The sequence below is a fragment of the Idiotropiscis lumnitzeri genome, chromosome 20 (genome assembly GCF_059441095.1).
Source record: "Idiotropiscis lumnitzeri isolate Australia: NSW breed Sydney's pygmy pipehorse chromosome 20, RoL_Ilum_1.0, whole genome shotgun sequence".
NCBI classification, from domain to species: Eukaryota; Metazoa; Chordata; class Actinopteri; order Syngnathiformes; family Syngnathidae; genus Idiotropiscis; species Idiotropiscis lumnitzeri.
This window is the reverse complement of record NC_142410.1, coordinates 1,416,229-1,442,009: the sequence shown is the minus strand read 5'-3', so window position 1 is coordinate 1,442,009 and position 25,781 is coordinate 1,416,229. Positions and strand designations below refer to the sequence as shown.

At 40.7% G+C, this 25,781-nt stretch overlaps 2 protein-coding genes across 5 annotated transcripts in view; one reads left to right on the top strand and one right to left on the bottom strand.

Moving 5' to 3' along the window:
- naglu (N-acetylglucosaminidase, alpha) overlaps positions 1-7,381 on the bottom strand; it is a 38,736-nt gene extending 31,355 nt beyond the window's left edge. For all 3 annotated transcript variants that reach the window (XM_088284496.1, XM_088284495.1, XM_088284497.1), the window contains exon 1: positions 6,888-7,381. In XM_088284496.1, the coding sequence (XP_088140622.1) occupies positions 6,888-7,351 (464 nt within the window). In that variant the 5' untranslated portion in view covers positions 7,352-7,381. The remainder of the gene's footprint in view (positions 1-6,887) is intronic.
- A 1,516-nt stretch (positions 7,382-8,897) lies between these two features.
- Positions 8,898-25,654, top strand: tfam (transcription factor A, mitochondrial). Of its 2 annotated transcripts, XM_088283936.1 has the most exons (7): positions 8,900-9,197; positions 11,428-11,561; positions 11,724-11,794; positions 12,560-12,709; positions 13,928-14,023; positions 14,226-14,282; positions 23,908-25,654. In XM_088283936.1, exons 1-7 carry the CDS (start codon positions 9,112-9,114, stop codon positions 24,163-24,165), a joined length of 852 nt encoding a protein of 283 aa, XP_088140062.1. In that variant the 5' UTR covers positions 8,900-9,111; the 3' UTR covers positions 24,166-25,654. The 2 variants fall into 2 exon arrangements, with proteins under 2 accessions (XP_088140063.1, XP_088140062.1); XM_088283937.1 differs by lacking the exon at positions 12,560-12,709 and having other exon boundaries at positions 8,898-9,197.
- Positions 25,655-25,781: the final 127 nt, after the last annotated feature.

Here is a 25,781-nt window from a genome sequence, read left to right as displayed (position 1 = left end):
TCTATAAGAAGGACTTCCTAATGTTCTCTTTAACAGTTTCTCGTTTCTGAGAAGCCATTTTGACAGGTTGGCGCTTTATATACCATACTTGTTTGGCAAAAGTTCAACATGTCAACATGCAACCTATAGTACTAACACATTCATTCGTAAAACGTGGCTGCTTCTGGCATCTGTGAATCTATTTTGCGTAGGTGGCACTTCCGCCCTGCAAAAACATGTGTGAATGGCAATTTGACATGATTACACCGACAGTCACCAATCGTTGTCTTAATGAAAGATGCTCTAAATTTAAAAAAACAACTAGTGCTGGGGCCTTGATCCTTTTTTTGGCAGTCAGTCCCTCGGCCTCCGGCCGCTATCTTGGTACTGTTGCGGCCTCAACCTGCCAGGCCTATTCCTAAAAATTGTCGGCCCCCAACCACATTCGAGCTCCAGAAAGCAAGCAATTTTGGCAAATTTGAAGAAATGTTTACTAATCGGCTTAACTGAGCAAAGCATGTTCAAAGAGGGATGAATAAATAGTTATTAATCATTAAAATAATAAAATGTAAATAAACTAATAATCAAATGTGGGAACAATTATTAGTCATACCACACAGAACATTTCTGTATTAGGCAACTTAATGAACAAGAAGTGTGGCAAAATTCTTACACTGGAGCCAAACACCTAGGTTGTACTTCCAGCTGCACTTAAACAACCTCCCCCTGGGTCTTTAGATGGCACCAAAGCAATAACAAATCATTTAATTGGCGTCTTCTAGCACAGTGGTTCTCTTTTTTCAGTGATGTACCTCCTGTGAATTATTTTTTCAGCCAAGTACCCCTGAACCAGCGCAAAACATTTTGGGGTAAATAAAAAAAAAAGACGACGACTTAAAAAATGCCATCAGCATGTGATTTATTAAACTTTAGAAGTTTTCAAACTTCAATTGTATTAGTCCACTAAAAAAATAATAATAATAATAATCAATATGAAGTGTGTTCTTTTGGATCATAGAAGCGATCTAACTTGCGTGCGTTAACCCAAATAAAATATAATCTTCAACATACAACCAGAATTTTTCCGACTCTGGTTTTGCTTTCTTTTACATGTGTGCTTCCGTTTTGTTCGAAAGACTTACGCTTGAACCACAACACCATTGTTTGTGTCTTCAAGTGATTGACAGGTGATGAGAGGTGGCACGGGACAAGTTGGGTCGAACCATTCTTGTATGGGGGATAATCATTTTTTTTTTTAAATAAAGTGAATAACCCCCTGAATATAAAATTGGTTTGATTGACGTCTATTTTCCTGCAACATTTAATTAATTAAATAATTATTTTTTAAGGATTTGTGCATGTTCGATTGTTTTATTTAAAATTGCGCGTCCTCCCACGAGTTCCTTCAAGTACCCCCCAGGGTTACGTGTACGCCCATTTGATAACCACTGTTGTAGCACAATAATTCACACTTCTCAAATTGTTCCTATAGCACTCGTCTTCATGGTTCATTTCCTAGAAGGAATGATATTACGCTGCACTAACAAGTAATTATTTAAGATTTGATATTTCATTTTAAATGTTATGAAATCTGTTAGTGTTTTAAAAGGTTAAGTTCATTTACAGTATCCATTATGAATCAAACCTTGACCTCAAAACCAAAGTGCATACAAGTGAAAAAAGGTTTTTATAGCAAACCACGGCATAAAAGACTCCCTGAAGACAACCAGAAAGAAATCCAACAAGTTTGACACCCCTGCCTTAGACTATTATCCAGTCTTGGGAAAAACAAATGGTGCCACACTTTGCCATGCTTCACATGGCTTTTTCAGTCTGTGCACATGACATAACTGGGGTTAGCTGATGCGGGTCTAATTCACAGCAGTTAATTGAGAGAAATGGTCCTTTTAAAAGAACATAGCCGCCGCAAGTTTTCATCGCGCCCTATAGTGAATAATGAAACATAATGAGTGACAATGCTCTATTTGTCACATGAACACGTTTTTTTTTTTAAATGTGCTCAATCGCAACGATGAGTGCCCCACTACTGAAATGTTGCCATTTTATAGCTGAAAATGCAGAGTAAACACTGATTTGACCTTCACACCAAATAAAAAATAATGTGGGAGTTCTAAAATCCATACATCCAATGCAGTGAAGTGAAGTGAAGCAAATTGTGAAGCTGCCTCGTTCATGTGCACCTCTGCGGTGTATCATAAAGCAAGACCTCGCTGGATTACTTCTGAATTATTGCTTTTGATGGCATGTCATTCTAACTCCATTTTAAGAATATTACTTGTCGATTATATGGCTAATATTAGAAGACATACAACATGTGGGATGCACTGACATATCGCTTTGTCTGCTCCAGATTAAAAGAAAAAGGACAAGAATCTGTGTGTTCATTGTAGATGTCCAAAGAGTTTGTGGTTCCTGTGGAATCTTTTATGAAACATTTCAAATGGCTCTTTAGTTGCAGACACTAATGTATAATTCCCTCCTCACCAGTGATGCGCCACGACAGTCTTAACACGTAATGTTGGAAACTAAAAGTAGCCTAATGTGCGAAAACTGTGATCAACGGTCACCAGAATTTACGCTGACATCTATGCTTATGCTCATATCAACCTCTGAAAATATTAGAATGTTTTAGGGATTTGGGGGCATTTTCCTCCTCATAAACACCCTAAATAGAAAGCTTCTATCACTTTATGAGAGAAATCAGCCTGGTATGATTATGTATGCTTCAACGCTTAACAAAGCTGATTGACATTCATTATCTAAATTTGTTAAACCCATGTCTAGTCTTCATATGAGACTAAACGTGCCAACAATTTGTAGACATTACATAAAGTTATGGGTCTCCAATTTTGAAGAGAAAATCTGTCCTTGTCAGGTTTTGGAATTAATGTGATAATTCCTTGTATCATGGTAGTAGACAGGTGTTCTGTTAAAATACATTCTTCGAGAGCATTAAAAAACAACAACCAACCATCTGTTAAATCGCTTCATGCAATTCTTCTATTCTAATATCATCCTCCAAATGTTGCTTGAAATCACAATCATCAATTTCTTTTCTACCTAACTCTACTGTCTCAAAAAAAACAACTGACAAACCTCTCCACAAAATTCTGATTTGTGCAGATTACTATAAAATGTTCTTATTTGCTCATTAACTTGCTTTTGATTATCAAGGATAGTATTAATAATCATCAGTTTATGAAAAAGTTTTTGTTTGTCTTTGTTTTCTCTAGGTTAAAGAAATAAGTATTTTTTCACCTTCCTCCAACCAATGAGTTCAAGAGCGGATAAATGCCCCATTTAGCTTTTTCCAAATATAAATCATCGAATTGGTGTTGCAGATCATATGATTTAAATTGTCCCTCCATTCTTAATTCTGTTTTTTGACACAGATTATACCTTTGACAATATCTTGTACATTTTGCTTCTTTGCTCTGGACCTTTTTTTGCTTATAGTGTTGGCAATTTCTCTAATTTTGAATTAAAACCACTCCCATTTTATCAACGGCAACATTTTCAAATAATTAGTTACCTTAACTTTTTTTTTTGTTTCATTGCAGAACTCTTCATATTTAACAAGGGTATTGTTAAACTTCCATATTGGATTAGAAATCTGCTGAAATTTCAAATCTATAAACATGATTAATTACATTTGTAGAGATTAAGTTGCAACAACATCTAACACACTGTGGGTGTTATTTGTCTTACATTACTCTAATGCAGGGGTGTCAGGATCCAGTCCTGGAGGACCGCTTTCCAGGCTGTAACCCACCTAATGCAAATTATTCGCTCATCAGCAAGCTCTGAAGAAGACTGAAAAGTATCCTGCTCATTTGAATCAGGTGTGTTCCAGAGATGGAAAACATGCAGCACACCGGCCTTAAGAACTGGAGTTTGACACCCCTGCTAATGGGACAGCCATTGAAGAGACACAAACGTGAGGATTCACCAATTAAAACAACTACATTTAACGCAATAATGAGTTGTGTATTTAATAATTTGTATTTGTTTTGATTTACAAGACTGCTTTCAAGACACCAACTGGGACCTCTTTGATCATCAGGACCTTGATGTTTACATGCAATGTGTACTGGACTACATCAAGTTCTGCATGGAAACTGTGTCCCTGAACAGGACCATACGGACCTTCCCAAATGCGAAGCCCTGGATGTCCAGCCAGGTCCGCTCTCTCCTCAAGGCCCGTGACACTGCCTTCAGGTCAGGCAACAAAGCCCTGTACAGGGTGGCTCGTGCTGACCTGAGCAAAGGCATGAAACTTGCCAAGGCAAACTACAAGAGGAGGCTGGAGTCCCACCTTGCCAGCAACAGACCACGGGAGGTGTGGCAGGGTCTACGGAGCATCACCAACTTCAGAGGCAGCTGCACGACCTCTGTAGACCCGAGTGCATCGCTGGCAGAGGAGCTTAACTGCTTCTTCGCTCGCTTTGACTCGCCCCAACCGTCACACCCCCGCACTTCATGCCTCAACTCCCCCCCACTCACCGTAGAGGAACATGATGTGAGGCACGCGCTCCTGGCTATTAATCCCAGGAAAGCTACTGGACCCGACGGAATACCAGGCAAGGTCCTCAGAGCATGTGCCCACCAACTGTCTCATGTTTTCTGCAGGGTCTTCAACCGCTCCCTGGCTTAAGCAGTCATCCCCTCCTGCTTGAAAACTTCCACCATTATTCCTGTCCCCAAAAAGTCACCCGCAGTCCTCCTGAATGACTACCGTCCTGTTGCTCTCACGCCAGTCATCATTAAGTGCTTCGAGAGACTGGTTCTCCGGCACATCAGGGACTGCCTTCCTCCCACTCTGGACCCCTACCAGTTTGCATACCGGGCTAACCGATCCACTGAGGACGCCATCGACACTGCTCTGCATGTTGTGCTGGGCCACCTGGAACAACAGCAGAGCTATGCCAGGATGCTCTTTGTGGACTACAGCTCGGCATTCAACACAATCATCCCGGACATCCTCGTCGCCAAACTGGACATTCTCGGCCTCCCTGCCCTCACACGCATCTGGATCAAGGACTTTCTGACCAACAGACCCCAGACTGTGTTGCCCGGCCCCTACACGTCCTCCACCCGTACGCTGAGCACCGGTTCCCCTCAAGGATGCGTGCTGAGCCCTCTCCTTTGCGCCCTCTACACCTACGACTGCAGCCCGGCCCACGGTAACAACACCATCGTCAAGTTTGCTGACGATACGATAGTGGTCGGTCTGATCTCGGAAGGTGAGGAGACAGCCTACAGAGAGGAGGTCCAGAGACTGATGGCTTGGTGCGAGGACAACAGACTGCAACTCAACATTGCAAAAACAAAGGAGATCGTCATCGACTTCAGGAGGAACAAGACGGTGCCGCCCCCCCTCTGCATCGAAGGCATGTGTGTGGAGAGGGTCCACACGTTCAAGTTTCTGGGAGTACAGATCTCCGATGACCTTACTTGGACACACAACACCACAGCAGTGGTAAAGAAGGTCCACCAGCGTCTGCACTTCCTGAGAGTCCTCAGGAAATTCGACCTGGACAGGAAGCTGCTGCTGGCCTTCTACCACTCGTCCATCGAGAGCCTGCTGACGTACTGTGTCTCCACCTGGTACAGCGGCAGCACTGAGGCGGACAGAGTGAGGCTCCAGAGGACGGTCAATACAGCGCAAAGGATTATTGGCTGCCCTCTCCCCTCACTGTCGGGCATCTACACCGCCCGGTGCCTCAGCAGGGCTCTCAATATTGTCAAAGACAATACCCACCCAAACTTACACCTGTTCAACTTGATGCCCTCTGGCAGGCGCTACAGATGCATCAAATCAAGGACTAATAGACTGAGAAACAGTTTCTTCCCAAGAGCCATCTCCATTCTAAACTCACACACACACACACACACACACACACCCCCACACCCTCACCCGCACATGCACACGCCCGCACATGCACACGACCACCCTTACCTTGCAGAACAGCGACGTGATGTGTTTTTATATATCTTATTCAGTATTATTTTCCATCGGACTAACTATTCTCTAATTTATCTAATTTATATTTAACTGAATTATTGTTGTATTGCACTGGAGAGGGGAGCTTTCTAATCTCGTTGCACACTTGAGTACAATGACAATAAAGGGATTTCTGATTCTGATTCTGATGTTGGTCCATCAATGTATTTCTAGATGTGAAACCGATCCACAGCACAATACAATACAACTATATTTTTATAGCGCATTTCACAACAGCTTGACCCTTAACAAAGCGCTTTATATATGGGGTAATATAAATTAGCGGGAAATTAGAACACAAATTAAAACACAAACAATAGATACCATAAGAACAGCATCAGCAGCAACAGCCTAATTTTGAGTCAAAGAAAGATTAGAGACAAAAAGAACAAAAACTCATCTCAACTCTTTCAGGCAACCTTATTCTGCGCAAGACAACATTGGCATAAAAACAGGAGGTCAGAACATCCAGAGTGATTTCCTCAATCTATTAAAACTTGGTCTAATTTAAATCTCTACAAATAAGAATTTATTAATTTCTTGATAAATCACTAATTCGGTTAAGTCATTTCACCCATGGTTCAGCAAGATCAGTTAGTGAAATGTTCATCATTCCTCTTGCTTTTACAAGGATTATTGTGACTGGGAAATTTTGGAGCACGCAACAGTTAATAATAACCAGTAGACGGGGCATTTTAACCCTTGTTACAAATTAACACAAGACACGAGATCAGTCCAAGTTGCATGCAGTAAAGCAAACAAAAATGAGCAGAGATGTTTAAAATGCACGACTGATAATCGAGTTGCATTTTTGTCAGAGCATACAGTACCCACGCGTCAGCGTGTTGACGATAGACACCGGTTCGACAGAGGGGTCACTGACCTGTGTTGGGTATTGATGCGGAGAACACCGGAGAGTTTAGGAAGAGGACGGGGCAGATCCAACTGATCGCCGGACCAGGAAACGTGGCAGTTGCAAAAATATTTCAAGTAATTGTAAATCCCAGAGGCCACGGACACTCCGGTGTTGCCCGTGGCGACTATCTTGTTGTTTTTCGTTGACTTGAGCTCACACACATCCAAGCTGTCGTTGGAGAGGCTCCTGTTGACTATGACAATGAACTCAGTGGATCTGTTCCCCAGCAGGCGTCTGAGCAGCTCGACCACAGCTCTGCCCTGTGTCTTGTCGCTGGCTTGTGGTTTCAAGTGACCCAAAGTGGAAAACTTACAAGTCGCAGTTACGCAAAGGTAGAGTACGAGGACGACAACAAGGCTGCGATCACTCATGTGAGACATTTCGACCCCCACGACAGATTTCCCACCGTAACTCAGGTTTAAAAAAAGCATGATTGTTCCATTTGTAGTTAACCAGGAAGCTTGGCGTTTCTGAGGAACTGCTAGAGCCAATCAGAAGAGGTCTTGCTTTTTTGTTTTATAACTTGTAGCCAATCAAACGAAGGGAACGCATCGCATTTTAAGGAGGAACTTTTGTTAATCATGTGATCAAAACCCAGTCATATGGTGCATGTTAAAGAGCTGACCTGATTTTAGGTAGGCAGCTCACTGTATACATAATTTTTTTCTTCATTAAAAATATCTTTAAAAAATGGGGAAATGTTTAAATAAATCGCACAACCATTAGCTAGATTTATTTCTGCGTTTTGGTCCAACGACAGTGTGACTTGACTATGTTTGCACATCAGCTATCTTTATTAACCTTGAGCTGAAGCAAGACATATTGCCATTCAGTCTAGGCAAGTGTAGCACCCACTTAATTTTTATCGTTTCCTTCGCAAAATATATTTTGAAATATCTAATGTGAGATGAGATGTAAACGAACACGATTTAAAATGATCAAATCTTCTCTACTTTAGTTCTAATCCTACTTTAGTTCTAATCTAATCCTCTCAGTGGTCTTTTTCAAAACTATTTGATGCCGATAATTATTAGTAATTAGTCATTTCGGTGCCGTTTTTGTGACACGCTCAGTGGTTATTGTGAGTAATGTCGCCCTCTTGTGTCCAACATTTAAACTGAATTAATGTTTAGGAAATATCGAAAGTATTTCATTTACATCCACCCGTGATACGAACCGCTCCTTCTCACGAGGGTCGTGGGTGTGCTGGAGACTGTCCCAGATGTCTTCGGGCAGAAGGCGGGGTGCACCCTGAACTGGTTGACAGCCAGTCGTTAGACATATACATAGACGAACAGTTGTTTACCCTGCCCTGTACTTTATTTCAAAATCTAGATTCCCACTACATTCCCGTATAAAACTCAACCATATTGTGTGGTCATATGTTTAACAGTGTATAAACTGCAGATAAACACACTGTATAGTCAGAATGAAAAGGTGTGTTGTAGAAGCATGACACATTTACATTACTTGACTTTACTCCTTGTGTGTCTTTAAAAAGGATTTTTGCAAGAGGGGGCGGCACGGTGGATGACTGGTCAACACGTCCACCTCACACTTCAAAGGCGCAGGTTTCGATTCCGTCTTCAGCCTATCTGTGGGGAGTTTGCATGTTCTCCCTGCGCCTGCGTGTGGTTTCTCCGGATACTCTGGTTTCCTCCAACATTCGAAAAACATGCATGGTTTCTTAATTGAAGACTCCAATTTTTTTTCTCCAATATTAAAAAAATAAAATAAAATAAATGTCTGTAGCTTTTACTGGGGAGAGTAAATCCCGGTTTTCCTGGAAAACGATTACTTGTTCTTTGTCTTTTTTAAAGATTTTTATGGGTTAAAAAAATTCCAAGCATTTCTCATGCGTATCAATTATACGTGGATTTTAGCAGGTGTGGATTTTTACTATATACGGGGCAACTCGGTCCCTATCCCCGCGAATAACGGGGTCCCTTGAATTAGTGTTTCATCCTCCAGTTCAGTTGGTGGCAGCAGAAGAAGAAAACGTTATTTTTGTGCATACCCACAATGCACCGCGGGCGACTGAAGGCGCCTTTTGCTGCATTTCACTGTGCTGCGTGTGTGAATGACTGCAAAGAATTGCACGCATTAATATACGATCGCTTTGGAATTGTTAGGTTGTACGCCTTTTTTTCTTTGATACGCAGACGTCATTTTAGGTGCCCACAACGCCGGCATGGCTCCGTTCAGCTTCGTGACAGCAAGTGTCGGTCTTCTGGCCAAGTCCTTCAATGTCTTCACTTGTACAAGCACTCTGGCAAGGTAGCTAAATTTGCTTCAACTAAGTTTGTACTCTAGTAGATTCTAATAGAAGTAGTACTCTTACGATTGGCGACAAAGCTAACCGTAGCACGATCATTGCTGAAGCTGTACTTTGCATGGTTAGTGCAGTATTTGGCAGATAAGTAAGTTGCAGCATGATTTCTGCATGAAAATATTTGAAATTAGTCATGCATTATTTGTGCATCTGTGCATATATTTGTTCTTTTTGGGGGTACTTTCCGATAAAAAATGTATTGTATTGACTAAAAATATTACATTTTACTGTTTTATATCAGCTGAAACTTGCTGGAAAGCGACACCCAAGGACTGGAGTTTGGGACCTTGGTTGTAATTGGATTAATGGGCTGCTCGGTCACTTGGGGTAAAATGGAGGAAAATGATAACTAAATAGTACCTCATCTGCCCCACCCGGCATTTGCCCTGTATGCCATATTGAATGTTTAATGAGGAATGTACAGCAGGTATGAATCTGGAGAAATCGGTTTGTCTTTATTGGTGAATTATTATTTTTTTTCACCAATGGTCACAAGCTGTGGGTCGTGACCGAAAGAACAAGATCTCGGATACAAGCGGCCGAAATGAGTTTCCTCCGCAGGGTGTCTGGGCTCTCCCTTAGAGATAGGGTGAGAAGCTCTGCCATCCGGGAGGGACTCAGTGTCGAGCCGCTGCTCCTCCATGTAGAGAGGAGCCAGATGAGGTGGCGTGGGCATCTGATTAGGATGCCTCCTGGATGCCTCCCTGGTGAGGTGTTCCGGGCATGTCCCACCAGCAGGAGGCCCAGAGGACGACCCAGGACACGCTGGAGAGACTATGTCTCCCGGCTGGCCTGGGAACGCCTGGGCATCCCTCCGGCAGAGCTGGAAGATGTGGCTGGGGAGTGGGAAGTCTGGGCTTCCCTGCTGAAGCTGCTGCCTCCGCGACCCGACCCCGGATAAGCGGCGGATAATTGTTTGGGATTTGGAGACCATTTATATTGTTCCTCTTGTTACATATTATTAAACGTGTAATCAACGACAGCCATACCAAATCATCATCATAATCCCACTGAATCGAACCGTATCAAATTGTTCCTCTTGAAAATGTAAGTGTATAATAATAGTTGTATACTATATACAATATAATATTTTATATATACCGTATTTTCGGGACCATAGGGCACACTTAAAAGTCCCAAATCTTCCCCAAAACAAATGAGGCTCCTTGTAATGCGACACGCCTATAATATGGACTGAGCATCTCTCATCTCTCTCGACCATCAACCCTTTTTCCCATTGGGGTATTCAGAGTGCATGTTAGCACACCATGCTGGTCAAAGTCTGAGACATCTATGTTTCGAATTGACGGTGACAAATACATTATGTGAAGACCGTGTTTGGAGATGGTGCAAGAGAATGCTGGACAAAAGGGCAGCTGTCCACGATGTCGTAGTCTGTCTTATCATTCATGTTATTGGAAGCAAGAAACGTTACAGGTTTAGACAACAGACAGCAAAAATATAAAAAAAAATGAAAACACACTGCCCAAAGCACACCACTCAAATCTCTCTAAACAGCCATGTGATTGGCTGAGGCTGAGTCACTCCCAAGATGCCATTGTTGTAATCTTTTTGTGTTATTTTTATTTCTTTTGGGGATATGAATGGCATGAGAGATACATGTTTTGTGTTAAACTTATTTTTTTGTTTCATTGTTTGCTTGTATGCTGAGTTTTTTTTTGTTTTGATTTGAAACCTTGACTCTCTCTCTCTCTCTCTCGCTCTATATATATATATATATATATCTGTGTGTATATATATGTGTAAATATGTATGTATATATAAGTACATATATGTACATATGTATATGTATATATGTATGTATGTATGTATATATGTATGTATGTATATATGTATGTATATATATATGTATGTATATATATATGTATGTATGTATATGTATATATGTATGTATATATGTATCTATATATGTATGTATATATGTATCTATATATGTATGTATATATATATATGTGTATATATATATATAGATGTGTGTGTATGTATATATATATGTATATATATATATATATATATATATATATATATATATATATATATATATATATATACTATGTTATCTCATATTATATATTTACATCATATTATATTATCTTATATTATATATTTATATAATATTATATTATATCATATCATATATCTTTGGTCTACCAGAGCCGTCCATGCTGCATACAGGAACCCAGTGAAATGCCTGTCCACCCAAGCCAATATGCCCCCAAAGAGGCCTCTCAATGGATACATAAGATACGTTATGCAGCAGAAGCCGGTCATGGCGAGTCAGAACCCAGGTAAATTGCAACAGGTGTATCTCAAATGATCTCAATCTGCAACGAGGAGCAACACAGTGTGAAAGGGTGTATTATGTGCTTGCTGCAGTTTTTTTTCCGGATTAGGCAATTTAAAACCGACACTGCTCGAACTGTTAAATCTAATCCTGTCGTTTCCTCCAGACGTAAAACCAATAGAAGTCATCAGGAAGATTGCCCACGAGTGGAGAGTGATGAGACCAGAGCAGAAACGGGTATTTCATCTGAATCACTTCAGTGGAACCAGAATGGTTGAAAATAGTCCGGTCAAGGTCACTGTCCGACTTGGTTCAAATTGGTCAAAATCATTTGTCATCATTAAGCCTATACAGGCATGGTATGAAAAACATTTTCGAATCTCCAATCAAGCAAAGGGGTCACGTCTAAATGGAAATACACACAAAACCAATGAAATACTCATAAATACTGAACTGTAATCCTCTGTAATACTATGTCTTTGTTCAGAGGCAAAGTTTTCCTAAGGGTTGATCTTAAATTCCAAAGTGCATGATTTAAGGGAGTTTCAACTTCAAAGGTTCCATTGTAAAGTTTTGAACTAAAATAATACAGTATAGAGCTGAACAATGAATCTAATTTTAATGGTCATCACAGTGTAATCGAATGCAATCTAATCGTAAAGGCAGCTGTTAAAAATGACCCCCCCCAAAAAAATGCTTCATTTGGTCGGTAGGCTCTTTTGTTTATATAGTGTGTGGATACATTGTCAAGAAGTGCAGTCAACATGTTTGCATATCATTGTTTCATGAAACATGAAAAATTGAAGTTATAAAACCACAGATTTGTTTGCATTATTGTTACAATTGGAAATATGACTTACTGACTTATGTTTATGTCACACTTATTTGGTAGAATTTTGTGGGGGGAGGGAAAATGTTTATCCATCAAAATAGTTCAGCCCTAATAAATGTTAAAGTTCATTGACGTGGTGCTAAATTACCTGTATGATGTCTTCTATGAAGCCCTTTGAAGATGCATTTGTGCGTGAGAAGGAGCAGTTTAAGATAGATCTGCAGAACTACAAGGCCCAGTTGACCCCAGCACAGCTCGAGCAGCTGGTGCTTGAGAAGAGGGAGAGGATGGCTAAGCGGAAGGCCATCCGCAAGAAGAGGGTAAGAAAAGGCTAGGTTCACACTGCAGCTGGATTCTGATTTATTTATATTTTTTTGCCCATTATAACACATCAGATTTTTTTCATGCATTGTGAACAGTACAATTCAAGTTTTTTTTGTTTTTTTTTTTAATCTCACATGGGCCTCTTATGTATGTGGGTAAAAATGGGCTATGTATGCGATGCATCTGCAATATGAAAGCTCATTTGTACACATTAGACCCATTCTCATCAAAAGCCCAAGATGCGCTCCTCAAGGACGGAGGAGAGCGCTTGGGTGAGTGATCACTGACCATGGTCGGTGCAGCTGCAGTTGTTTTGAGTCACAGCGTTGTCTTTATATTGGACTTTAATTTAGCCCTTCAAAGATGAAACATCAAGTTGACACGTGGTTAATAGTAATTCAGCCATGCAGCTGTTTAATTTTATATTCGTGGCAATGACATTACGTCTTTAGTAGACGTCTCCATGAAATGAGCTTGAGGAGCATGCCTCATTTCTAAAAAATATTTCTACCTCCTCCCGCCCTGTTACTCTGTTCTTATGAGACGATATGAGCCCCTATAAGTGGGACCATATTTTCTTCTGTAAACACCTTTCCACTTGACATTGTTTTTTTCTCTTTTTTTTTTGGTGGGGGGGGTCCATGTCACTAAACATGGACCAAAAAAGGGGCTTTATGGGCATACATGTCACACGGACGCGTTAAACATTAAGAGTCACTTTTGTTTTTGGAATGGAACCAGCACATAAAAATATTGGATTTAACAAAAAAAAATAAAAAATCTGAATTTTGCATTATGCAGGGGAAACGAAAGGGAAATAAGTGATTTGGAATTTATTTCCTGTAATTTATAGGAAGTCACAACTTGCTCTCGGAAATGTGTGTAAAATGATTTATTTTACATATTGCTGTTTTCCTGTTATTTAAAATCAAAGTACCACTTTATTGTAGTGCTCTGTGAACAGAATAGAGAGCATAGAATCCACTTCTTACTGAATTTACAGATGATAATGGGTTATAAGTATCCCCAACTATATTTGACAAGCTAAAAATCAGCAATTTTGAAATTCCTCTGGGTTGAATGAATTGTGTTCCAGTATTTCAATTAGAATGATTGAAGACCCAATGAGTAAAATGTGCTAAATCACATTTAACCCGTTATCACATTACAGGTTGATAATTTGAATTTTAAATATTTTTTTCAATGTGAACTAGGAGGCAACCACCATGGGAAAGCCAAAACGTCCTCGCTCACCATTCAACATCTTTATGTCCGAACATTTTGTGGAAGCCAAAGGAGAAAGCACACAGGTTAGTACTAAAGGCTACAAACAATTTTATATATTGTATGTGCATATGCTTGCTTTCAAGTTATGCTATTTCTATTGTACTTCACAACAGGTTTTCCCAATAGGCCTCTCAAACTCCCATTACCCGTATATTTGTTTTGAAACGCCTGACACGTCGTGATGAATTTGTATCGAACAACAGGATTTCATATGTTGTCTCCTAGGCAAAGCTGAAGTCTTTGGTGGACGACTGGAGGAATCTTTTCAGCAATCAGAAGCAGGTAGTTAATATCCATCCATCCATCATCTGTACCGCTTGTCCTCACGAGGGTCGCGGGGGGTGCTGGAGCCTATCCCAGCTATCTTCGGACAGTAGGCGGGGTTCACCCTGAACTGGTTGCCAGCCAATCGCAGGGCACAGAGAGACGAACAACCATCCGCGCTCACACTCATACCTCGCGGCAATTTAGAGTGTCCAATCAGCCTGCCGTGCATGTTTTTGGAATGTGGGAAGAAACCAGAGTTCTCTGAGGAAACCCTCGCAGGCACAGGGAGAACATGCAAACTCAACACAGGAAGGCCGGAGCGAGAATCAAACCCACAACCTCTGCACTGTGAGGCCATTGTGCCAACCAGTTGCCCACCGTGCTGCCCACTGAATATACAATGGTATTATAATTTTAATTATAGTTAGTTTTTCTTTAGTTTTTAGTTTTGTGTTTTATATTTAGTTAGTTTTAATTAGTTTACAGGGCGGGTTTATTAGTTTTTATTATGGTCCGAGCAGCGACCGCTGCGAGGTCCCTATTGTTTTTCTATAAATTATTATTATTATTATTATTAGGGCCTGAGCAGCGACTGCTCCGAGGTCCCTATTGTTTTTCTAGAAATTATTATTATTTATTTATTTATTTATTCTATTTTCCTAACGTTCGATCGCATTTTTGACCCCCTAAACATGCATGAAAACTCACCAAACTTGGCAGTCTCATCGGGCATGGCAAAAAATTTGATATTTTAGTATCGTCGTAAACGACGCAAACAAAATGGCTCTCTAGCGCCAACTAGAATGGGAAAGATCAAAAGATATCCTGGCCCGTTTGACCTAGGCCTCCAAAAATTGCCAGGCACGTATGGTACCCTGAGATATACATATAATTTCTTTGACGACAATAGTCAAATATGAACAGGAAGTGAGTTATGATTTTTTTGAAAGTCCAACTTTCGCCCATTTTTGCACATTTACAGGGGTCATTCTTTTGCACCCTGATCCCAGACGGTTCATCCGATTGTCTTAAGATTCCGGCTGTACCATCTTAAGACCTGGGTCAAAAATTTTTAGTTTCCGAAATACTATATGACTGGGGCTGGGCTTCAAAGTTTTCGCTTATTATTTCCTTCGCCGCAATGGACAAAATGCTTAATAACTCTCCTGCACAAGCTGCTAAAAATCCAAAACTTCACATGTACATAAAGAGTCGGTACCCGAAGACATCTATATGTTTATATTCACTTGTACACCTTGCGCCCCCCAGTGGCGACAAAAAATATAATTTTTTACCTTTTAAGGTACTGCACGGAGCCCTTCAAACGAATCCGATTTAAAATTGGTCAGAACAGACTCAAGACATTGATCTTACTCAATACCGAATTTTGTGACTTTTCGTCAAAAGGTGTGGCTTTTATGGCGTCGCAAAGTCTGATTATTCACCGTGGAAACAATAGCTCCGGCAACATGACTCAAATGATCCTATCTTCTTGAAATTTTTCACATTTGAGGATATTCCAGCCTTTGAGACATCTACCAACTCCTATGTGATTGTAGTGGTAGCGCCACCAACTGGTTAAAGAAAATACTAATTATTTTTGTTGATGTTTTTCTCCGAGCAGGTTAACAAGGTCGCCCTCATATTTGCTCGGATGAGTGTTTAGGCCTTCATAATATAAATATCGTCGATTTTTGTGAAAAGCTGTGGGCGTGGCTTGGCACAGTTCGCCAATAAAACAACGCTGATTTTAAGGTTCTAAATATGAGCGAAAACTCGTGAAACTTTACACGCACATCAGGCCTGAAAAAAATCAATATTTTATTAGTTTCTCGTTCAGTTTTTTTTTAAATGGCACTCTATCGCCCTCTAGAAATTTTCAAAAAAGCAGCCCCGGTTGTGTTTTTCACCTAGCTTTTTGAAAATTCTATGGAGTATGTAAAAAGCCAAGACCTACAAAAAAGTCTCTTGGAGCCATGAGATAAATTGCACAGGAAGTCGGCCATTTTGAATTAACTTCAAAGCGGGCGTGTCATCACAATGGACAAAATGCTTAATAACTCGCCTGCACATGCTCCTAAAATCCAAAACTTCACCTGTACATAAAACGTTCCGACCTGAAGACATCTTAATGTTATTATTCTGTTATACAAACAGCGCCACCTGTTAGCCTGAATGACAACTCCAAATGTTGACAACTTGTCAAAGTACTTTATTTGCAACGGCCACCTTCTCCTCCACATCAAAGACACTCGCTCCTTTCCCAACCCATGTCCTCTCTATCTTCCCCAAGTAACACTGCCCCCTAGCTGTGTGGCATGTGAAGGTTATGACACAAAATAAGACAACAATCTCAGTCTCTTGAAAAAAAAATAAACATACAATTGCTCAATTTAACAGCAAAACATTACATTCAATTACAATATACAGTGAACCCTCGCTACTTCGCGGTTCACCTTTCGCGGGTTCGGTGCTTCGCGGGTCTAAAAAGATTCGGGGGCATTGTAGTTTCGCCGAGCGGCACGACGGGGCGCTGAAGCGGTTAGACGGCCGGCGTGCGCCGAAGATGAGCGTGGGCGAAGAGGAGAGTGGACAAAGAAGAGCACGTTCCCCCGGGCACGATTTGGGGCGACGTTTCGCGCGGTTCGGACCGTACCAGAGCTCCGGAGGAGGCCGGCCGGCGTGCGTGACAGTTACGCCGAATAGGAGCACCTTCCCCGGGCACGGGCGGTGTCAAGCGGCCCCTAAGTTTAACCGAATGGAAGCTCCGGAGGAGGAGGGCATGCTCGCGTCACAGTTAAGCCGAAGAGGAGCACCTTCCCCGGGCACGGGCGGTGTCAAGCGGCCCCTAAGTTTAACCGAACGGAAGCTCCGGAGGAGGCCGGCCGGCGTGCGTGGCAGTTAAGCCGAAGAGGAGCACCTTCCGCCCGGGGCACGAGCGGGGCGAAATGAAACCGAGTTCAACCGAACGGAGACACGCTTCGGGGGAGCAGGTCCGGCATGCGTGACAATTAAGCCGAAGAGGAGCACCTCTTCCGCCCGGGCATGAGCGGAGCGCGAGGCTGTCAGTTATGAATGAATAAATAAATAAATGAAGAATGCCACCTTTCATTTCACTGTCATGATCCGTGCCTGTCATGCCGCGTGTGTTTTTGTTTTTTCAGCTGTGTGGGCGTTCCTCCAGCGATCGTCTCGCGCCATACCGTCAGCTGCTGCGAGACGCGCCCACCAGCCCCGCACCGGATTCCCATTCACTCACTGATTACACTCACTATATAATCCACCTACACTGACTACCTGGTGTCGGATTGTTATCCTACTTGCTCATGCTCCCGTACTTCGATCGTTATCTTGTTCAAGTGTTTCTTGTTGTCGCGTTTTTCTTTCATTTCGTTATCAGCTACAGCTCGGCTCGTTTTCTGTTCTCTTTTTCTGTCGATGATTGGTCTCCTCTTATCCTTCCGTGGTAAGCAATCTTCGTTAGTCATTCCTTGCCTTTTGCAAGCGTTTTTCGTTCTATAGTTATTCCCTTTTCCTGGTGCGAGTGTTCCACCAGCGCTTTACGTTCTTTCCGCCGCTAGATTGGTATTATATATATTATAGCCGATAGACCCTCATAGTCCTAGATTGTAATTGAATACTGACTATATTGTGATTGTATCACCACCTTTTTTCCCGTGTCTGCGTTTGGAGAGTCCTGCTCAATCCTCCAGCTCTGCTGGAGGATCATAACATTCACAGGGCACACCGGACGGCGTACCAGCAGGTAAAAGTCGAAGTAATTAAATAAATACAAAAAGAAGTAGTTGAATAAATACAAAAATAATGGCTGGGGAATAAAAAAATAGTTTTAATAATAATTTTTTTTTGTTATAATATGAATTTCACTCTCTCTCTCTCTACCCGTATATATATATATATATATGTATATATATATATATATATAATTTTATTTTATTTATTTTTTTAAGCATTTTTGAAGGTGCGCCGCTACTTCGCGGATTTTCAGTTTTTGCGGGTGGTCTCTGTCCCCATTAACCGCGATAACCGATGGTTCACTGTAACGTGAATGTGTATTTCCCCTTTTTTTAACTAACTGTTTAAACAGTATGTTGGCTAGATTATTTAATTCTCCAATACCCTTCATGGAGAGCCTTGAGCAACAAGGCTGGAGATGCTCCCCTTTTAGTTAGACAGTCTGCCAGTTGATCTTTAGTGTCTAACCATAGCACCTGTTTAACCCTTTTGGCTTGAATCAGCTCCTTAATAGAACTGATTTCTAAACGCAATCTTTTTTCAGCAACAAGTTTAGTAGATTTCAAAGCATCCATAAGTGAGTGATTATCGGTAACACAGATTATTGGCACAGGTCGATCTGGACTACCAGCATACAGTTCAGAAAATAAAGTTGACAGAAAAATGGCATTGTCAATTCCCTCAGACATAGCTAGTGTCTCACCTGCTAGTGTACTTCTGACAATTCTCTTAATTTTCTTTGACTGCCAGCAAATGGGAGAAAACTGGCCATTTTCACCCATCAAAACAACAAAGTGCCCACCTTGAGTACCCCCATCAGATAGATTTGCAAAAGATGCATCAGTGAATGCAACAAACTGTAGGCTATCATCTTTCCCAAGGGGTTGAAATTTCAACTCAACTGACTTGGTCTTGAGTTTAGATACAACTTTGTTTGCTTCAATAATTGTCTGTATGGTAGCACATTTGAGGTTTGAAGCCAGATTACTGGCATCAAACATGGCTTCAGGAGGAGGTTTGACAAAAATGACGCGAGACAGTTCCATGCCTTGTAGGAAGGCTGACTTTATGTCCAGCGAATGAAGTGTCCACTGTCTTTGACAAATCACAGCTACAAGAAGCCTCAGCGACTCTGAGGCACAGGTTGGCGAGTCTTTTTGTAACTCAGCAACTTGCAGCTCCTCAAAACCTCTTGCAACAAACCTTGCTTTTGGATCTAATCCAGTCACTGTCTCTTTCAGAGTGCACACCCATCGTGTGGATATGTATTTTTGTCCCTTGTCATCAACTTCCTCAAACACATCATTTTTTCTCCAATTCTGTATTTCGCTTGTTTTGGCTTTGTCAAATAAGATATCATTTGTCACAAATATGTCCTCGCTTCTATAGTCCGTCACATCTTGATCCACCTGGATTTGAAAATCCTCTAATTGTGAAACATCTGATGATTCGTTGATTCCAGCCACTCCCGCAGGCCCAAGCAGCTCAAAATTGTACCAATTTTTATATTTTCCAGTCGCTTTTCCTGCACGTCCCAAAACCTTTGCAGTTTGTTGAATGCTGGTTTCCGGGTTTTTGAATGTTACAATCTGACCAGTCTTTAACTGGATATTTCTCTCATGCTCTTGTCCTTCAGCCCTTGTGTTCACAAGAGCAGGCAATGGGTCATTCTCCATGTACTCGGCATGTGGCTCGCCTTCCCACTCCTCAGCCGCATCAACGGTACACCGTTGCTTATTATTGGTCTGTTTCTCACAGGTAATCTGAGAAACATCATCATCATATTCCTGAGCAACCTTTTTCAGTCTGAGTTGATGAACTCTAACACAGGTGCCTCCATGTCGAACAAAAACAACTGCACCATCCTGTCCAATGACCACTCCTGGCCCTTTCCATTCTGGACAGTCGACGCGTTTGTAGTAAACCTTGTCATCTAGTTCATACTTCTCATCTGTGTGACGTAGCTGTTTCTTTAGTGCTCTACGAATTCTTCAGTAAAAGCCTTTCTTGCTGCATGCAGAGCTGAAATATGCGTCGCGACCCATTCACTTTTTGTGGTGCCTTCTAGAGCTGGTGCTTTGTCAATCAACACAGAATGTAGGTTGGGATTCTGTCCGAACACCAGCTGATGTGGGCTGTAGCCATGGACACTGGCCATGCAGTTCTTTGCCATCAAAGCCCAATCCATAGCAGTGCTCCAGTTGCATCCAGTGCTTGTCTTCACTTTCATTATAATTTCAGTTAGGGTTTGATTGTGTCGTTCTACTAGCCCATTACTCTAAGGACTATAGGCGGCTGTTGTTTTTACTTCCATGTTAAAATTCTCAGCCATGTCTCTCACTTCTTCATTATTAAACGCCCCACCATTGTCACTGAACAGCTTTTTAGGGGGGCCATGAACACTTATCCAATCATGAATAAAATGTTTGACCATCTCAGAAGATTTCTTTGTAGTCAGAACACTCCCTGCACTAAAACGAGTGAACTGGTCAATAATATGTAGGTACCTTACTTCCGGTTCCAGCTCGTGCAAATCTACAGCAACTGTTTCATTATACGTTGACGCAAGCGGTAAGCCAACAGCTGGTTTTGGTTTAACCCTACTATATTTTTGACATACTTCACATCGACTTACTACATTCAGTAGCAGGTTGGCACATCCAGAATCCTTGTTCCCAGAGCTGCTCAAAAGTCTTTGTAGCTTGTCAGCAGAGGCATGTCCAAATTGTTTGTGAAGTTTCTCTAAAACTTTCATCTTCTCATCGGTTGCCATTTCATCTGTTATTGTCAGTATTTCTTCCTCAGTAGCTGGCACATGCTCCATGTTGGCATTACATTTTCCATCAGTGTCCACAATGCTTACACAGTGATGTCCAGAGCTAGAAAAATCCAGTTTGACAGGTTGGTCGAACATCACTACGTTGTCACGCTCCATGTCCAAAACTGTTCTTGCTCTTTTTAGTGATGACTTACTCAAAAGCTGGGGGATGTCAACAGGTACAACTTCAGTTTGTATATTACACTTTGTGTGCCCAATTTTAGCAGGTATCTTCACACTTTTCACAGAGTAGACCACTTTTCCATCACCAAACTTAAATGGTCTGTGACTTTGTTTTTCAGTCTCTTTCATAGTATTTGCACTTTTCTTTCCCAATACCGAGCTGTAGTGCTCAAGCCACTTTTGTCCACATACAGTTCTGGTACAAGCAGTATCTATTATAGCTGAGCCAAAACATTCAGTCACAAATATTTCTGCATCTGTAGGTGATTCCTTGGTTAGCAGTGTAACATTACACTCTTCAACTTCCGTTTGACGATCCTGTTATTGCGACATTCTCACTTCTGTGTGGGCAGTCTTTAGCCCAGTGATACGTGCTTTGACACACTGCACATTTTGATCCCCGTCCAAACTTGTCAGGGGGATTAGTACCATTCTGTGGAGTTTTCTGCCGAGTGTTCTTTTGCTAGGCTCTGCCCTTTTTTCGTTGCTGCTCCGTAGCATACACAGTTTCTTGGCTGATGGCATCCGCCGCAGCACTCGCATTCGCACCAAATGTCCTCTTCAGCGCCGACTTCATATTAGCAAATGTTAAGTCGCTGCATGCTGTTAAAGCCAGCTGCCTGTCTGTCATCTCCAAGCATGCTGTGTCCAGCAGCTTAAACGCTAAAACAGCATCGGGTAGTTCCATGTTGTATTTCCACATTCGTGAATAGCGCTGTTCAAACTCGATGATATAGTCCGCCATGGACACATTCACGTCTTTCATAATGCGATCAAAATTGGAGTAGGCTTCGTATATTCTGTCTTTTTCTTCTTTAAGGAATAGCCCATCAACTTTGGCAAATAAAGTGTTCATTCCCGTGTCTTGGTTTAAGTCGTCTACTGGAATTTCCATCGCTGTTTCTCGCGCCCTACCTGATAGCGCCAAAGCCACCGCAAGGGCTTGCTTCATTTTTTCCAAGTCGGTGACTCTTGTCCAAATTCCGACTTCATTTTTCCAGCTTTCGTAGGGTTTTCCTTCTTCAAACGGTGGCGGAACTCTGTAGTTGCTAACCATCCTCTGCTACCAATGTTAGCCTGAATGACAACTCCAAATGTTGACAACTTGTCAAAGTACTTTATTTGCAACGGCCACCTTCTCCTCCACAGCAAAGACACTCGCTCCTTTCCCAACCCGTGCCCTCTCTATCTTCCCCAAGTAACACTGCCCCCTAGCTGTGTGGCATGTGAAGGTTATAACACAAAATAAGACAACACCACCAAGTGGAATCAAAAATTTGTTTTTATTTTAATTTTCACATACTGCATGGAGCCCTTTTGACGAATCAGACTGAAAATTGGTCAGAAAAGACTCAAGACATTGATCTTACTCTATCCCGAATTTTGTGACTTTTCGGCAAAAGGCGTGACCTTACAGTGCTGAAAGGTCTGATTGTATAATAATAATAACTAGAGCTGCGAGCAGCTATAGAGGGCCCTCGCAACCCTGGCTACGTTGGGGTACCGGCACGTTGGAAATGTGAAATATTTACGAGAAATAACATGAGGAATCTTCAAGAGGAATTTTTGCGGAGTTAAAGTTAGAGCGGATTTCATTGTCAAGGCCTCGTCAATGTGTCAGTTTAGAATGTGTCTCGGCTTTGTACATGCTTCATCAAATTTTCAAAAAGTTTGATGAAACACAGATCCGGGGCTGTTATTTCTCGTAAATATTTCACATTTCCTCCGTGCCGGTACCCCAACGTTGCCAGGGTTGCGAGGGCCCTTTATAGCTGCTCGCAGCTCTAGTTAGTTTTATTTTTTTCTTTAAAACAGTTTTAGTTTTGTTTTAGTTACTTTTAGTATTAGTTTTAATTAAAAAAAATGTTCCAAATTTAAAAAAAAAAAAGACCATGGTCACTATTGTGCAGTTAAAATATGATTTCAAGACATTTTGACAATTTAGGGTACAGTTCATGGTGCATGTTTTAGACTTTGAATCACTTTGTCTCACAATAGGTGGCGTGCATACCGCTTCTAAAGTATAATGCATGCATGCGCCTTAATTATAATAAATCTAGGATGCCTTGTTTGGCAAGTTGCTAACTCAAGTTGATTTGTGGGTTGAATTACCATTTGGAAGTATTAAATCTGGGTGTACACTGTACCATTTTTTTCTATATTGTATATATTTTTTTCATGTATGAAGCAAAAAAGAAAAGCACTTTTTAACTCTCATTGTGTTTTGGGCTAAGTTAAATGTCAAGAGCAGGTGAGCCATTGAAGCCAACGGCACACACAAACTTGATCTCCGAGGAGCGACGTCATTTGCTGGCTCTATTTTATTGGCTGCTGGATGATGTCCCTTCTGTGTGACAAACATTAAGAGGAGTACAACACCCAGATGACTGTTCCCCCTCTTCTTCCTGAAAACGACCGTACCATTAATATTGAAAGAAATGCTTTTAAAATCAACCCTTTTATCAACAATTATAGTTAGATTTAGTTAGTTTTGTCACCGTGAAATGTACATAGTTGGCCAGTTTACATTTTTCTAAATCAGTTTTTATTTTATTTCTTTAAAATGTTTTTTCAATTTTAGTTATTTTATTAGTTTTTGTTTACTAAAATAACCTTGGCAGGTAGGCCTTAACAACTTTACATATACTTTTATTTCATGTTGAATTAGGGAATTTGGAGTCGAAAGATAAAGAAACCAAAGGAAATAAAATTCACTCAGGCAACACTATAGGTGAGGTAATTAGATGCCCTGGTCACTGTTTGGGGAATCATGGTATACTATATTATTTATTGGACTTCAAAATACATTTTTGTTGCCAATTGTTGTGCACAAAATTGAACAAACTGCCCAGTGTCCACATACCACTTTGTTCAACATTCCAGGTTTATACACAGCTGGCAGAGGACGATAAAATCCGCTACAAGAATGAGATGCAGTCATGGGAAGACCACATGATGGAAATTGGACGAAACGACCTGCTCAGAGACAAGACTCTGTCGAGCCAGAGAAAAAAGGCTGCAGAAGCCGAAAAGGCCAAGAAAAAAAAGAGAGCGGCAGCAAAGAAGGCCGTCACCAAAGCCAAGTCAAGAACTGTCAAGAAGACAAAAAGCAAGAGTGTAAAAACTGTCAAAATGACTTAATCTTTGTTTCTTCTGTAGCGTCTTGGGTTCAAAGTTTTATAGACTACTATTAGACAGATATTCTGATGACACAGGTCTGTATTCTGTTGGTTTCTCTCATTTAGAGTGGCACAAATGTTAGAAAATCAATCAAAAATTAAAGGCTATAAACATCCACCTTCTTGGTTGGTTGAAGTTATATGTAATTTTATGTGATAAAGTGACTAACAGACCATTATTTTTCTATTTTGTTCTCAACAACAGTCTTGATATTTTTATTGATACATCTTGCCATTCCACACAGAAACACAAATTTAAAATGGCGTAACTCAACCTTTGCCGATACAACAGCTTTGATTCTTCCACAGAAACCTCTGTCATTTATCAAGAATAGCCTTTCAGTGCTCAGTGGCCTGGCCTCAACTGGCCTCAACCCACTAATTTGAAAGCATACATTGTCTAAAATGTTATGTTTCACTGAGTACTTATAATTCAATGACTCAATTAATTAACCTATTAAAGATACTGGTTGGCTATACTTTAGCTGCTATGATTTACCATTTGCCTGAAGGAAACAGGGATGTAATATAGGCTCATGTCATAAAGCTTAATTGATTTGGGTATTACATGGAGAAAAGTGCACAAATCAAAATCAAGAGCAGCTGCTGTGATATTTAGATGACCAAGGCATTGTTTTTCAGTCTTGTCAGAATGTTTTCTATGATTTGTACTGCTGTTATTTACAGAAAGGAACAATCTTTAAAAAAAACAAAAAAATTACAGAAGCAGAATTTTAGTAAAATGGGATTGGATCAAAATAGATTAAAATGTTGCATTTGACTATTTTAGGTTTTGGTCATTTGAAAGATTCCTTTTCCTATTTCAAATGTCCACTCATGCGTTAATGATGGGAAATTGAAGCTTTATGAAGCATGTGATAATTTTTACTCTTGGTTTAAAGATAAAGGCGAGTGCAATGGAGATTTATTGCATTTCCACAGCCTCTAGGTGAGTCTTCAATTATCACAAGTGCTTCATGAAGTTGCATTTGTCTATCATGAAATGGAGCGAATTTGTACTTGACAGTATCTTCCACACTTCAAAGACTGGGAGTGTGTACAAGAATCGCAACCTGACTGAAGTAGTATCATTGGTACTGATACATTTTTATGTAATAAAGCTTGTGCAGATGCACATAGGACTGAAATAATACTTATTCCAGTTATAATTTTCCAATCCATCCATTATCTAAATCACAAAAGGCGTGGGCGCTCTGCAACACAATGAAAACAAAAAAATTACTTGTTAAATTTTCCTCAATTCTCTTTCATCAAAAAGATATACAGCAAGGGAAAAATGTCATTTAACATTTGCAACTCCATCAAACTTTGTTTTTTAGTTTTTTTTTTAAACCTCAGTAATGTAGTGACATTAAGAACATACTCTTAGGATTTATATATTACCTGTTATTGTCATTTTGTATTGTGTCTTGAATAAACATTTACATCCAGTTTATGTTGTCATGTCAAACATTAAGATTGACCTAACACCCACAATGCATGAGGAAAAAGAAGAACCCTGGAGAATTATCTCAAAAAATTCTCTGGCAGGAAAATTATATACAAACAGTCAGAAAG